Source organism: Perca fluviatilis, chromosome 22 (assembly GCF_010015445.1).
Source record: "Perca fluviatilis chromosome 22, GENO_Pfluv_1.0, whole genome shotgun sequence".
NCBI classification, from domain to species: Eukaryota; Metazoa; Chordata; class Actinopteri; order Perciformes; family Percidae; genus Perca; species Perca fluviatilis.
In genome coordinates, this window is record NC_053133.1 from 10061096 (window position 1) to 10076900 (window position 15805).

The window sequence follows — 15805 nt, forward strand, 5'->3', positions numbered from 1 at the left end:
TGATGGGAGCAACATATGTACTGGAGTAATTATTTATTTACAGAGACTGCTACAGACTGAAATTCTGAGTGGAACATTGCCAGGGATCCAAATATTGGCCGTTCCAGTGGAATTGAGGTAAATAAACCAGGAGAAGGGAAGAAAACAGTGCCGCCAAGGAAAGGACATCCTTTATTCTTGTCATGTTTATCTCTGTGCAGCACCTGTGAGCGAGACAGGGATGTGTGTACATTTTCATTGTGATCATCAATCATTAATAATGCATTCGCAAGCAATGGTTCTGCAGCTGTGTCTATGGACAGCTGCAGATGTGTGTGCAAACTTCACCACAAAAATGCTGGAGAAAACTTTCTCAACTCAGCTTGTATCAGTAAACTAGACTGAGATAATGGTGACAGAATTATCAAGAAACCTACAAAACCCAAAGGGCCAGAAAAATATAGTATAATTAAACTTCTTCAATAATGCTCCACTTTTTATGCGGTCAAAGTAAACATACTTTGTAGAGCATCACTTTGGACCCTCCTTGGGTCATTAAGATTCTCTGCTAAGTTCAGCAACAGTGATTACCATTGACCAATAAATCCTCAACTTTTACAAACGCCTGGTTTGCTACTTATCTTCCTAGGGAAAAAGGAAAATGTTCACTGCTTTTCCACAGTTGCCAACTGACATTTCTTATGTCAATACTTGCTACAAAGTTGAAGATGCAACGGTTTTCAGTGCTTCCACTGCAGCTGACATTTTAACTACTTTTACCACTGACACATCAACTGACATTTCAACTAGGCATGGGCCGGTTACCGGTTTCAAGGTATACCACGGTTTGAAAAAGTCAAGGTTTCAAAACCGCGAACATTTCCCGTCATACCGTTCCTAATGTATGAGCTGTTTTTTATGAGTGGTCAAGGAGAGAAACTGCAGTTTAGTAATCCGTCTCCCTGCCATTACACACTGCAGTGTGTTTAAAAATAAAATACATTGTGTTCAATGGGAAAAAAGATTTTATTTTTTACCCAGACATTTAAAAACATTATACATTTTAAAGCTGTAATTGTAATACCGCAATACCATGAAATCGTGTTATTTTTGCTGAAGGTTATCATACCGTCAGAATCGTATACCGGCCCACGCCTAATTTAAACTGCTGCCAGCTCTTACTCTTCAACTCCTTTCATCTCTTACTCTTCAGCTGACATTGCAACTGCTTCCGTCTCCTACTCTTTAACTCCATTCATCTTTTAAAGCTGATTTATAGTTCTGCGTCCTTCTTTTCGGCCGGCTTAGCGCCGCCCATGACGATTGCGATTGGTTAAAAGAAATGCCAATAAACCAGAGCACGTTTTTCCAACATCCCGGAATGCTGCGTGGACTAGCCAGACCCTCCTCCGCAGCACTGTGGAGGAAGGTCTGGCAATGCGAGACGTCTGTTCAATTCACAATTCAACTGCTTTCAGTGGTTATACATCAACGTAAAATTTAACTGCATGCATCTCTTTCTCTTCAACTGATATTTGTCCTTTCAATGCTTTTACTTCAACTGACACTTTAAACTATTCAGGTCTCTTTGAACAAGATAAAAAAACACCTACCAAAACAGTCACTGGTCATAGACAATTTACTCTAACTGCTTTCTGTGCTAACACTTTAGCCGAAGCCATCTTTCAGTTTATGCCCTTGAACTGGCACCAATTTCTATCATGACTTCCAGCTGAACGTATCACCAACACTCCGACTGACATTTCAACTCCTCACAGTGCTTGAACTTCAACAGTCTTTAACTCCTTTCAGCACTTTCACTTCAACTGATACTTCAACTTCACTCAGCGCTTACACCTAAACTTCATCTTTTGTTTTAGCTGACATTTCAACTTCTTTCACTTGTGTGTCACTTCAACAACAACGACATCCTTCATTGTTTCAAGACAATTTCAAATGTTTCAACTGTGAGCATACAAATTTTCTTCAGAAAATGCAGCCATTTCTAGTTATCGGTTATTTTTTGTGCAGTAAAAGAAAATGTTCACTGCTTTTAAACTGTTGCCCCTCCTTGCTTTTATGACTGGATCAAAAGGAGCATTGTTAAGTAAGCCGTTCTTCCAGAATGCAGAACTACAAATCTGATATTTACGGACAGATGCTGCCTTTGTGAATGTGTCACAGAGTTTCTAGCCGGAGGTAATGTACGTAGGTTACGGGTGCCTGTCTGGGTTTGTAGCAAACACATTTTCACTTAATGATTTAAATAGGAACAAAATATTTTATTGAAGTATGAGCTGCTCAGTGGGTCACTAGTGTGTCAACGCATAAAACATTTTAAAATGTTCCCTTAGAAATGTTTAACATTGATATTAACATGGCTAATTAATCCTTTCAATACAAAAACGGATCACACATCACTAAAAACACAAGTGACATTCCTCAAAGAGATAAAATGTGTGTTCTCAGAACGAGGCAGGGCTGTTTACACTTTTTGTTTGCTAACGATTATGGGTACCAGGTTATGAAAGCATCTGACTGACTAGTGGGAGGGCAAGCCTCCCCGGGTGCACGATTTATTTGTGTGTGTGTGTGTGTGTGTGTGTGTGTGTGTGTGTATGTGTATATATATATATATATATATATATATATATATATATATATATATATGTGTGTGTGTGTGTGTGTGTGTGTGTGTGTGTGTGTGTGTATTCATGTGTGGGGGCGGAAGAGAGTACTGCCGCCCACGTGGAAGTTGATGCTGCTGTCAGTAGGCGGCCATCTATTTCTAGTGGCAGCCTGGTGGGCAGGAACGCATGGTGCTATCTCTGCTTTCTTTCTCTTCTCTTAATTTCATTTCTTTTGTGCAAAGTGTGAGAGCAATTAGCTTATTCCCTTATCTCTCTTAAAAGTAATATTCATTGTTGGAAATTAAACTAACAGGGTGTGTTAACCACCAAAGATATTTTGGCACACAATAAAGAAGGTATTAAAGGTGCCGTATCTACCAAATCCAAACACTAGTATGTAATTGATCAACACTTCGTAGCCATTATCTCATAACTGTGTTATAGCTAATATTACTCAACATTTAAAACCACATTTCCTATAAACTCTGTGGCTTTCTGCCACAAAAACAATTGCTGCATCTCACCCCTCACTGTTACTGGCAGCTTGAGCTTAAGTAAAGCTAACACACTGGAATATTTGTTTCCTCTATGGGTCTTTAACAAGTCACCAACTGCCATTGCTGCAAAGTCTGAAATCACCACCTCTAGATTTGCACCATAAAGCAGTCTGTCTCTATGTATTTGCTATATAGCAAACCAACAGATTTTCCAACACAGGTACAGGGTACTAGGCTTCTCAGTACTGGTCTCTTAGAATACTGATGCCTCGAATTGTGTGGGTTTGGATTCAAAAATTGTGGTGGATGATGAGTGAAGATGAGGGTCTCTAAACTATGTAAATGCTACTTCCTGCACTTACATAACATTTATATAATTCTAGCAAATAATACATGAGATTTGCTGTATTATTTAAATAAAGTTTCAATGGTAGATAATGTAGTATTTGTATATTTACTCAAAAGACCATTTACCTGTACTGCCTTATATTTAATAGATGTTAACTTGTAGTGTCTTTTTTGGAAAATATTATTCATATTTTTACTTGAAAAAGATACAGAGAAGATGGCAGTAGTTTTTCCATCCCTGAATAATGTCTGCATTTGTCCTGTCAGGCAATGTACAGCCCGAACAACCTCCACCAATTACAGGTTAGCCAGGAAAAAATAAATAAACATACTGCTGCTCCTTGTAGGATCATGTAGTGTCTTATACTGATCTATTTTACTGCACTGTATCATATCATAGTGTTACATCATGCAATGTCAACTGTCCAACTACATTTTTGAGATAGACTGCCTACAAGGTAGTTGGTTTTTCCAGCACCCTTGAAATGTTATGTGTGTGTGTGTGTGTGTGTGTGTGTGTGTGTGTGTGTGTGTGTGTGTGTGTGTGTGTGTGTGTGTGTGTAGCTTTCTGTTTTACTGCCTGTGTCCTACCATAAACTCTTCTACTTACAGTAACCCAACCATCAATAGTGTTCTTACTGCCTGCCCAAATGTAGCCATGCTGGACATCCTCAGGACTCACACATACAGTACACAGTACACATGCTTCCAGTAAAAGATAAAGATCGGCTCCTGTGGTAAGAAAAAGCATCTGATTCTCCTCATTAATTTCCCCAGAGATAGAGCGAGGCAGCGACAGAGTGGGGGGAGATAGAGAGGGACAAAGATAGAGACAGGAGGACGTAGGACAGATTATAGATCTTTATAAAACCCGCTACACGGTTTTCTGAGAAGCTGAACAACCTTGAAAGAATTATTGAACTTTTCTTGGTTACCCTCTAATTGAGCAAGAGCTTGGAGAAATGTCTGTCAATATTTTAGTAGATGGATTTGGGACGTTATTAAACCGTTACAAATACCTGGTCTAATTTAAAAGAGACCGTTCACCCCAAAATCTAATATACACAATATTCCTCTTACCTGTAGCGCTATTTAAGATAGCAATGTTGAACCATGAGGGACTACGGTTGTCAGATGTAGTTTGGTAGAAAGAAAATAGTTCCTACATGAACATGCTCACAATCAGGTCTGTGGATTATCTTGAGTAATTGGGTCATAATTTCTGGAAAGAGACATTGCTGTTGAGTTCTTCAAATGTATTTTTTTTGGCGCGTAGAGCACCACAATCTGAGTGCCATCTAGTTCCATTATATTGGAGAGAAGGCAGACATTTCTACGGCTGCTATCTCTAACACTGGGCAACTCATACCAAAACAATCTACTGACAAATAGCACGACAGGTAAAAGGAAAAATGTGGTGCCCTTTTAAGACAGAGAAGGCAAAATCTCCTTTATGCAGATGACACGCTTCTTTTTTACTAATGGGCCTGAACTTTCTCTAGGTTAAAGGTAACACATCTAGGTAAATTATGTATAATTTCATATACCTGGGAATTAAATAGAAAAAAAACTGCCTAGGTTTACACTTTTTCATTTTATACCCTATCAGGATTCAATTCAAATCTGAATTGAATGGGTTTCACATTATTACAATTTTTGAGCAATCAACACATCATTTTCTAAGAATTTCAGGACAGAGGTGTTGCAAAACCACAACACATTGAGTGTACATACTGCATCTTAATTGGAATGGACTCAGGTTTCAGTAAGATATGAGGCTGTAGTTTCTCCAACAAAGTTATTGGGACAAAACTCTTACTGTTACTCTGCATTCAGTGTTCTGCCAAAGTATTTTTAAGGGCCAGAGTAAAGCTCCCACTTTGCTAAGATTTAAAAACATCTGGAGACACATCAAAAATAATGACTACTCCATAACATTATCAAGCCCTGTTAAGAACAAAGAAGCAAGTTCCCAGTTGGCATCACAAGCCTCAGCCAAACACAAGACAGTCAGGAGAGTGTCACTCAGAACATTAGACCAAATTATAACTAAAGAAAAACGAAAATACATCACTTGCACGAATGGAACAACATGCAGCGCCAGATTAACTGACCTTAAAACCTGACAAAGAAAACCTTAAAAAGACCATGACGAAGTACAGACTGAATGATCTTAGTCCGATAGCAGACAGATGGATCTCAGTCTCCAGACAAACTTAACTTCCTAAAACCTTGTCCATCCAACATAAAGAGACATTCTTTCCAACTTTTGGAAAAATATACACTGTAATTTCAATGTCTGGACAACAAGGAGAAATTACTCTCGACTCTGGGGTAGAGCTGGCTGTTAAATATGTTCCTGTCTGCCATAAAATGGACAGAAATGAGGAAATAACACCAAGTAAATCAAGCAAACAAAGTGGGTTTCTGTTTTTCTTTCTATTGCTTTATTATAGATAAACAGTCATCCAAATATCGGAATCGGTTTTGTTTTATTCTCATTTTTTACCAGTGTTTTTTGTACTCATTATTTCAACAGCTTTAACAGTGCTTTGGAAACACAGCAAGCAACATGCCAACTAAGTCCACTGAACTAAATTGACAGTGTGAGAGTGACAAGGGAGGAACAAACGAAAAAGATAAGAGAAACAGGATGGAAAAGACTTGACTGCTTCCTCTTCATCACCCAGTAGGAGTAGCAACCTAAAAATAAACCTGCAAGGACACCATATGCTCCTCAACCTCTCCTCTTTATCCCTCTCTCTACTATACCTGCTCTGACATCCGATTTTCTCTTCTCTTTAGCTGTTCTTCTGTTTTCTCCTTCCTTGCAGTACCCTGCATCAACAGAGTTTGCTCCACATAACAATGGCTGCACGGTCCACTGCTAAGAAGCGGTAGATTGATCTTCTTTTACTGTCTGCTGGTTAAATCACCCAAAATCAAAGCCACTTTGAATGTACAATCAAGTTACAGGATTGGACGTCAATGATAAACCATTGTGCCAATCGTTGCCAGGGAGCCTAGCTTTCTCCCGCGACCATCGATCAATCAGCTGATGCTGATCAACGTCGAGCCCGCCCCCAACATCCCCTCCCTCAGCCAATCATACCTCTGTTGTTGAGTGCCCCAACAAATTTAGCCCCCGTTATCTAATCCCAATACCTGGAAACATCATTTTTTGGCGTATTTTCCCTCCTGGTGACTGTGTTTTTCTAACCTCTTTGGCTCATTTTGGGGGCAAGGGTGAAGAAAATAATAAAGACCTTGAATCTCTCATTTCCTGTGTGTAGGTCTGGCTCGCATGCTGTGTTATGTTACATAGTTTTCCCTGACTGGAGGCTGGAGGTCTTTGAAGGCATACCAGGCCTTATAAGTCACCCTCGGGTGAGACTGGGTGTTTATGTACAGTCATGGTATGCAGTGGCAGTGATGAAACTTGTTTTTTCTGGTGCCAAGCTGTTTTTTTGTTCCTGTTGCAAAATCCAATCAGCCCCAGTGTGACTGAAAGTCAAAATGGAATCTGTCTTATCTATTCCTGCGTTCACTGCTTTGATTTTTTTCACAAAGAAAAACACAGAGGCCTCAGCCCACAAAGATGCCCTTGTGATAAAGCACGGACGAGCGTCGGCTTCTTTGCCTTTTTCTTTTCTTTCCAGAAATGGAAAACTGGCAAATAAAAACGCATCCTGAAGATGTACTCCCTTTCAAAAGTGGTCGTGGCACGTTGAGCTCTGATGAAAAGACAATGTAATCATTTCCATCTCCAGTTCCATTTTTTTCTCCTTATCCTGTTGAATCCCTGCACACTCTTCTCCTTTCTGCCCTCCAGCACTCTGCATCCCCATTTTACCTTTGTTGAAACATTTTCCGCGATGTTTCATCCAATCAGCCTTCATCTTCCCACTCTCCCTGCATCATTTTCCGATCCAACCTCTGCCCTCCCCCATCACGACCTATGATGTCCTTAGTTTATTCTTCCATGCATCCATCCATCCATCCATCCATCCATCCATCCATCCATCCATCCATCCATCTCTCCCTCCATCTATTGATCCCTCACAGCTATTCATCCATCAATCTCTAAAGCCAAGCCTTCAAGGAATGTAGGGCAGCTACTGTATAGGCGTTCCAGGACCACTTCTCTCTGTTTTGCCCCCAGGAATGTTGCACTCTCAATGGGGATATTGTCTTATCACCCACCCCCACGCACTGCTTCCCTGTTGTCTCTCACTGTGCATCATCCTGGCGAAGATAAGCACGCAGCTATCACTGTGCAATCCTTCTCACAGTGTAAGATAAAATGATACAGACAGAGAAAGGGATGTACAAACAAAAAAGGGATCCAAGGACAGACCATGTCGGTCAATGTGTTTCTTTTTCATATATGACTTTATCCCTCTTACGCTGGGTTTCCACAGGCCACTTTCCAGTGGAATTGTGTCACTACAACATGATGCCGACGGTGTACACGTTTTGCAGACAATGAGTTGTTGGTGTTGATATACGCTTTCTATCATTTTATATCTGGCCTAACACAACTGGTTGGTAAGTTTTCTACTCCAGTCACACACTTTGCTGCTTAAAAAGTTGTGTTTAGTTTAGTTTGAACACAACATACAGTTGTGTTGATGTTTATTGTCAAAAACGTTTGCTTTCTTCCGAGTCGACTATTAAACGAACAGCTCCACCAAAAACGTCACCACGGTGGGTCCATTCTAAGTGTAGACCTCTTGTAGATGTTCAGTGCCCTATAGTTCCTCAAAAAATACATCTCAATCACAACTGAAAATATGCCTCATTGTTGGACTTGCTGGGGTGGGTGGGGTTGTTCGGACAGACCTGCCCCCCACTGGTAAAAAAAATCCTAAAGGAAACACTATATATATATATATATATATATCCCCACCAGGAGTACCAACTGCCTGGACAACCTTTTGCCAAGCTAGCCGTTAACATCCCTGTAGTCATACAAAAATGTATCATAAAGTAAGCTATAGGAAAATTACGATCTTTTAGTTTGCACATGTAGCATTTGCATATACACGGTAGAATAAATTGGAGGCACATTTGCGAGTCTGCTCTCTCATTGACTACTGCTCTGCTAAAGTTGACTCTGATTCAACTTTGGGAGAGAGGTGAACATCCGGGCACTTTCGCCGCCATCAGTGGATTTTGCTCATACCGCTGTTCTCATAGGGAATGAATTGAATCGCTCCGCGCTTCCTTTATTTCAGCTGCCTGTGGAAACCCAGCGTTAGACAGCTCAAATAGAAAAAGGAAATATGGAGACGGAAAGACATGGAACTGGTCAGTCTAAGATGCCAACAGGTTTGAGATTACATAACAGTGTTGTTATCTACCTCCAGCATGGATACACAAAACCAAAAACACAGTTCAAAAATTGCCCGGGATGTTGCTCAATTCTGTTAAATCTTTCTTGTATACAGTGCATTGCCAACTGCCAGGTTGTAGATGTCCAATTTACTTCTTCTGCCAGTTGTGCAAAATGTGTTCCACTTCATTAACGAGACCAATCTGATATGAACACAGTTTGATTATGATGGAATAAAACCCACAAACAGTTTCCTCCAAACCAAAAGTGCTTCTCTAATCCACTGTTGGAAATGTGCGTTCATTTAAATATTGCTTGAACAAATCATTTTCCTCGACGGAAAGCTGCATTGTTAAAGCAGCACTAAAGGCTTTGTAGTGTACAAGAGAAAAGAGGAAGGGAGAAAGGGTGGAAATTGGTAAATCTGTCATTTAGTCTTCATAGAAAAGGATTTCTCCAAATGTCTCTTCACTCTCTGGTGCTCTGAACTTTTTTCAGGCATGATATGCTGCACATAAAAGCTTCTGGTGCAGGGGTTTGGCATGTGTGGTGTGATCACCGAGTCTACGTCAAACATAGCACTCGTTTAGTGTGAAAAAAGAGGCAACACTGTTAACACAGGTCTGACTGAGGATGAATGTGGGATTCACTTCCCTAGAGATCTTTCGCTATCATGATGCACAGATCACACTGCTGCCGTTGTTACAAACAAAAACGGAAAAAAATGAAACTATATTCTAAATTAATAGTAGGAGCAGTGGACAGCATACAGAGTAGCATACATACAGCATCCGGGAAGCAACTTGGGGTTCAGGGTCTTGCTCAGGGACACAACATGTGGCCGGAGGAGCCCGGGATCAAACCGCCAATCTCAGTGTTGAGGGGCGACCACTCTACCACCAATCCACAAGCCACCTGGACTTGACCCTCAAATGCTGTACAACTGATCTATACCCCGTGTCACACACATATCCTTACAGTTGGGACTGAAACTAGTCAATTGTAGGCATTTGTGCTTGGAAAATTACTGAAACGATTAAACAGCAAAAATAATAACTAATGTATAATAATACAATACAAAATACAATAACAAAAATTCAGCTGGTGCTTAATAGGTCAATCAGCTCATAATGTCAACTCTACACACACACACAATACTCCATATATATATATATATCCTGCTGATTGTTGTATGACAGAAGCTAATTCATATAAATCTATTGGTTAATATTTAGAGGGACACACAATCACATTAAAAGACCAGACTGAATATTAAGAAAGACTGAGGACGAATCCAGGTGCTTATATTGATTAGGATACTGATTGGTTTGCTAAAATTATGTTATGTCTCCAGTCAAACTGACTGTCTAGATGAATGTGAAGTAGCAGTACTGTAAGTCACAAAGGAAGATACTCGGGGCTCTAGCAGATAATTGAAACTCTAAGGTGTAATTACAACATGCAACACCTTGAGAAACCGTTGTACTCGTTTCCAGTAGGAATCAACATTTAGCAATAAAGAAATCCTCAGATCAGTACCACTTTATTTTTTCTAGTGTGCTCATCTGCCTTTTTTTTAGTGTGATTGATTTTGCTGACATCACAGCACGTTTGCTTCTCTATGATAAAAGCATCAAATAAATAAATTATATATATATAGAAAGCAGCCGCTGTATACTGTGTATCCAAGTCTCTCCTAAAATGCCATTAGCTAATCCTAATAAGAACCTCATTCTGCTGTGTGTGCTAAAAGTCCCACTGAATCTAACTGTTGAGTAATCCTCTAGCCCCAGATGCCTGAGTTGCAGCGTGAACGAAGATCGGACAAACAGTGCACATGCATGTGTTTGTGTGTGAGAGAGAGAGAGAGAGAGAGAGAGAGAGAGAGAGAGAGAAAGAGAGAGATAAAATGTATGTGTGAGTGCTTAACCCTTGTGTTGTCTTCCCGTCAACCTTGAAAAAAAACAAATTTTTTCAACGTTTTTGACGCTTTTTTTTGTGCTTTTTCCAACGTTTTAAATTGTTACATTTTTCTTCTACACATTTTCAGCGCTTATTTCTACGTCCCATATTTTATGATATAACACAAAAATTGAAAACGGCTCAATTTGACCTGAAGTCAACACAAGGGTTAAACATGTGTACGTCCAAGTGTTTATCTCCATGAAGACAGGGATTAAACCTCCAGTGTGCATCAGTGATGTCATCATCCAAAACAACAACAATAACATCTACAGCGCAATGCTGGCAACGGTCGCCGAGACGACTGATCCTTCTCGACAACGGCGTAGGGGGATTGGGCATGACAGGCACAGGCAGCTTAATTGACAGGAGCTCATCTCCAGTGTATGTGTGTTTGTTTTTGTGTGTGTGTGTGTCTGCGTGCATAGTCACAACTTTTCAATAAAAGGAGGATAAGGAGACAAAAAGAAAGAGAGGAGAAAGAGTAAAGAAAAGCCAGACCCAGACATCATGTGCTGTTCTGAGCTAACATTACATCACTCCCAGCTGTTCCATACAAAGCATGGATACAGGAGGAGATGGATGATAGATGGATTACAAATCCCTGAAGCTAGTTGCATTGGAAATATATAAAATGATTCACCTCTGCTGGCAGAGATTTTGAGCCAATCTAGATTACATCTCAATCTCGAAAATACATTTATTAAAATAAATGTATTATGGATGTGAGCTTTTCATCTTTGCATCTTTGCACATGGAAGCTAGGACATTAACAGTCAGTCAATTGGAACCACTAAATGTTAGTTTTTGTTGTTTTCTTGTTGGTTCAATATATTGTATATTTGAATTATAATCAAGTTTTGATATCAGTATTGGTCTGAAATATCCAGTATGGGTTGGGATTTAGTTTTTACAAAGCAGGAATCAAACCTATGATGTATTTTTTTTTTTTATTGCATTATGACAAGCTTTCAGTTTTTGAATGGTTTAATCTTAGACATTTAAGATTAAGAAGAACTTTAATTTTTGTACGAAAAAATATAATTTTATGTAAAAAGGGTAGGTGTAATAAGCTCTGGCTTCAGCCTACATCTTTTCGGTCTTGTTTGTTTGTTGTCTCTATGTATGTTTGACTGTTGTGAGTTACAAATGGCCGAAAAAAATAAATAAACTAAACCAAACCGTGTGTACCAAAAAGCACACACGCACACACGCACACACGCCACAACACACACACACACACCTCTTCTCAATACCCCAAAGCTATAAAGGTTTTTTTAGAGTTTATAAAAAAAAGAAAGCATTGCTTACTAAGAAATACTGCAGCCAGAGTATTGATGTCTTATCACAAAGGATTGTGCAACGACATATTAAGCTGATAAATGCTACACTTTGTTTAACTATATGTAGTACCATTACTAATACTTGCAGCACTATTATCTTACACACTGCCTCAGAGGTTTTGCTATTGCGCCAAAATGAAAACCAATACAAGTACCTGATATTTGAAGTATTTTGTGGCGTAAGAAGTGTGAATTTTGAAGACATATCTGAAGCAGAAAACATTGTCTGGGCAGCTTCAAGCTGTAAGCAGAAATTCACCTCAGTATAACAGTAGTCATTATGCACCCCCCCCCCCCCGCCACAGCGAGCAGTCAGGATTTAGCCAGTGCATGCTCATATTTGGCAAGAAAGCCAGCTGGAGAGTGCGTTCTAGAACTGCATGCATTATGGGATGCTTTCACAGAAGTGTGGGCCGTAGCATGGCTGTATTAATATTGCACTATGGGGGGTGGGGGGGGGGGGGGAGAGAGAGAGAGAGAGAGAGAGAGAGAGAGAGAGAGAGAGAGAGAGAGAGAGAGAGTGTTGAAGGGGGTGAATCATAGCCTTCAATGACAGCTGCTTTTCCTTCCTCCAAGGCCGCGACAGCAGGGATGACAACACTGTGTGTGTGTGTGTGTGTGTGTGTGTGTGTGTGTGTGTGTGTGTGTGTGTGTGTGTGTGTGTGTGTGTGTGTGTGTGTGTGTGTGTGTGTGTGTGTGTGCATGGTTTAAAAAAACATGGACATTTACCAGGCAGGGCAAGTCTAACAAAAGACATAGTTGAGTTGCATTATGGGGAATGTAGGATCCAGCATTTCTGGAGCTTGGATCTCTTAAGCCTCTCATGCATCAATGTTGATAATTGTGTGTGTGTGTGTGTGTGTGTGTGTGTGTGTGTGTGTGTGTGTGTGTGTGTGTGTGTGTGTGTGTGTGTGTGTGTGTGTGTGACTGGATATTCCCCTGCACATATGTGTGTTTAAATATGTTTAATATGAGTTTCTGGGAGCAGATGAGACAGCTGTTCAAAACATATTATCTAAGCCTACAAACGCCCATCCGCTCCTACTTAAAATTCAGTCTTCGACAGCAAGTTGCTCACTTCTATTTCCGATGCATAGTGTTCTACAGCTCCCACTCATCTCCTCTGCTCTCCTCTCTCCCCTTTCCTCTTCAAATGTTTTCTCTCTACGCTTCTTTCTCAGTCTTTCCCTCTCCGTCTGTCTTGTGAGCTCTTGAACCGCCAATATTTGTCTAGAGATACTCTGCCATTCTCTCTCATCCTCTCTTTCACTCTCTGTTATCTTGGCCGCCTTCCTGCAACTAACTCGTCTTTTTTCCTGTCATTTGTGTCCTTATTTCTGAAGAGAACCTCCTCGTCTCTCGCTCATGACTCGCTAACAGTCATGACTGCTCTTGAGTTGTCTCGGTGGACCACGGGGCAGGCATGACCCTCAGATTTAATGAGGAATTCAAAGAAGAAAAGCTGAAAACAACTTTTTTTTTAGAATCCGAGAAACTAATTTGAAACACGCAAAGACAAGCCTCCGGGTCAAGAATATTAATCAAGAATCCATTTATCTTTCACTACTACAGTACTAATACTACAGTATTTTCATTCTTTCCTCCATCTACTCTATTACCAGGCTCTTTCATCACCACAACGAAAGCTGCATAGGGGTCAATCTGGGAGCTTAGTCGACTGACACACACACACACACACACACAAGTAGATATCTGTTGGATCTCACAACAATGCTAAACAGCAACACAGCTGCGCAACATGCAACCCACGCAACAGAATGACTTACGAACCCCGCCAAAGGCTTACATACAGCCTGACAAGCTGTAAAGCTCCGAGGGCAAGTACTCAGCTCAGGCACCAGCTCCAGGTGGCAGAGGAGTAGGGCTGCACAACACTGTATATAGTTTTTTTTTAAATCATCATTGCAATATCAACTGCCGCAATCAAAACATCGCCAAAAGCTGCGACATATCGTGAAAGACACTCAGAGACTTTTTGTGTTAGTTGAAGAAAAAAACAAAACAAAGAAAAAAGTAGAAAACTGCACTTGATGACAAAATGTAACTGTCACTTTTTTTAGTGGTGGCATTTATATTCAATTCAATAAGCAATTTGTTCAATAAAAGAATGTTGGAAATGATCTTCTTTCATTTGTTTTCAATTCAACAAGCAATTAATTGTGTTTTAGCAGAATACTAAAAAGCAGCAGAAAGGCAAAACTGAGTACACTTTAATATCCGTTTATTTATCACAAGTAATATCATTATGGCGATAGTCAACGTTATCACATATTGCATATTTTCATATCATGCCGCCCTACAGTGGAGTGAGAGGTGCTGTAATATTACGATAGTTCACTGTGGAGATACGTAGCTAGAAGGCTTGGGTGTTGTCGAAGAGAGAGGACTGAGCAAGCCTCAACAAACTTGAAAAAACACCAGATCAGACTGGGAGCCTACGGCCCACTGACTAGCAAAACCAATACCCAGCAGGCATTACACTTCAATATCTCCGACCTGCTAGCAGAGCATCAAAATCTGTGGTTCAGTGAGAGTAGATGGTCTCACTTTTGCTCTTTTGCTGCCATGCCTGCTGCTACACTGCCTACCCGAAAGCTATGCTGCTGTCACTTGTTGCTACCGCTGCTGCTGTTTATAAAGTATTTCAAACCTCCACCTCAGCATCCACCTGTAAACTCGGACTCTATGTTCCTCTAGGGCTAAGTTATTCTAGTCACTCCCCACTCTTTCTTTATGGGGAGTGACGAGGACAGAGCCTAGATGCTAAATATCAACCCTGTACATATTCTACATGCACTTATTAAGGGTACTTTATTGTCACATACACATACTCTGCATTTAACCCATCCCTCAAGGGAGCAGTGGGCAGCCAATCACATCGCCCGGGGACCAACTCCAGATCTAAGCCAGTGACTTGATCAAGGGCACTGACTGGAAAACCTAGAACATGTTTTTGATGGTGGGGGAAACCGGAGCACCCAGAGGAACCCCACGCAAACATGGAGAGAACATGCAAACTCCACACAGAAAGGCCATTCCAGGTGAGTTAGCTGACAGATCTTTTCTCAAAAATGTGTCTAAGACCACGTAAAGCCATCATAAAATTCCCCCAAAACCACTAATCAATGCTTACCGTCATGGTTGGGGTTGCCCAATGTCCACGGTTCATCCGAGTCAAAGTGTGTGTCGCCTCCTATTCCCGGCCCTGGAAAGTAGGCGTGGGCCAGGAAGCCACCCTCGCCGTCAAAGGGCGAGCTGTCGCCATGGAAACCTGAGGCAAAGATGATGGTGATGTCCACATCTTTCTTGGTCCTCTCCAGCTCGCTGTAGGGCACAGCCTCGAAGCGCAGCGGCGTCACATTTTGCCAAACGTCAAAGGCTCGCCGAATGGCATCGTGGGTCTCCTCTGCGCCCACTTTGGGTGTCACGTTCTTTATGCTGCGGAGACACGACATACGGGAAGAAGAATTTAGACTGGGAAAACACGACAAGTCTTTGTAAAAACAAATCACACAAATTAGGGTTAGCGTTAGTTCAAGCAGGACACGGAACTCATACGCCCGCTGATAGAATTATCATTCCTATCAGACACCCACCAATCACAGCCATTCTCACATCAACGCGGCCCTTTTAAATGCGACTCCCTCCTCCCCCCGGTCCCTGTTACACTGACGCTGCTTCACTCACTGC

General features: G+C 40.9%; 1 protein-coding gene across 2 annotated transcripts in view; it reads right to left on the minus strand.

Annotated features, from left to right (window-relative positions):
* Positions 1-15805, minus strand: part of LOC120552479 (matrix metalloproteinase-16-like) — a 92066-nt gene that overhangs the window by 41768 nt on the left and 34493 nt on the right. For both annotated transcript variants that reach the window (XM_039790576.1, XM_039790577.1), the window contains one exon: positions 15249-15553. In XM_039790576.1, the coding sequence (XP_039646510.1) occupies positions 15249-15553 (305 nt within the window). The remainder of the gene's footprint in view (positions 1-15248; positions 15554-15805) is intronic.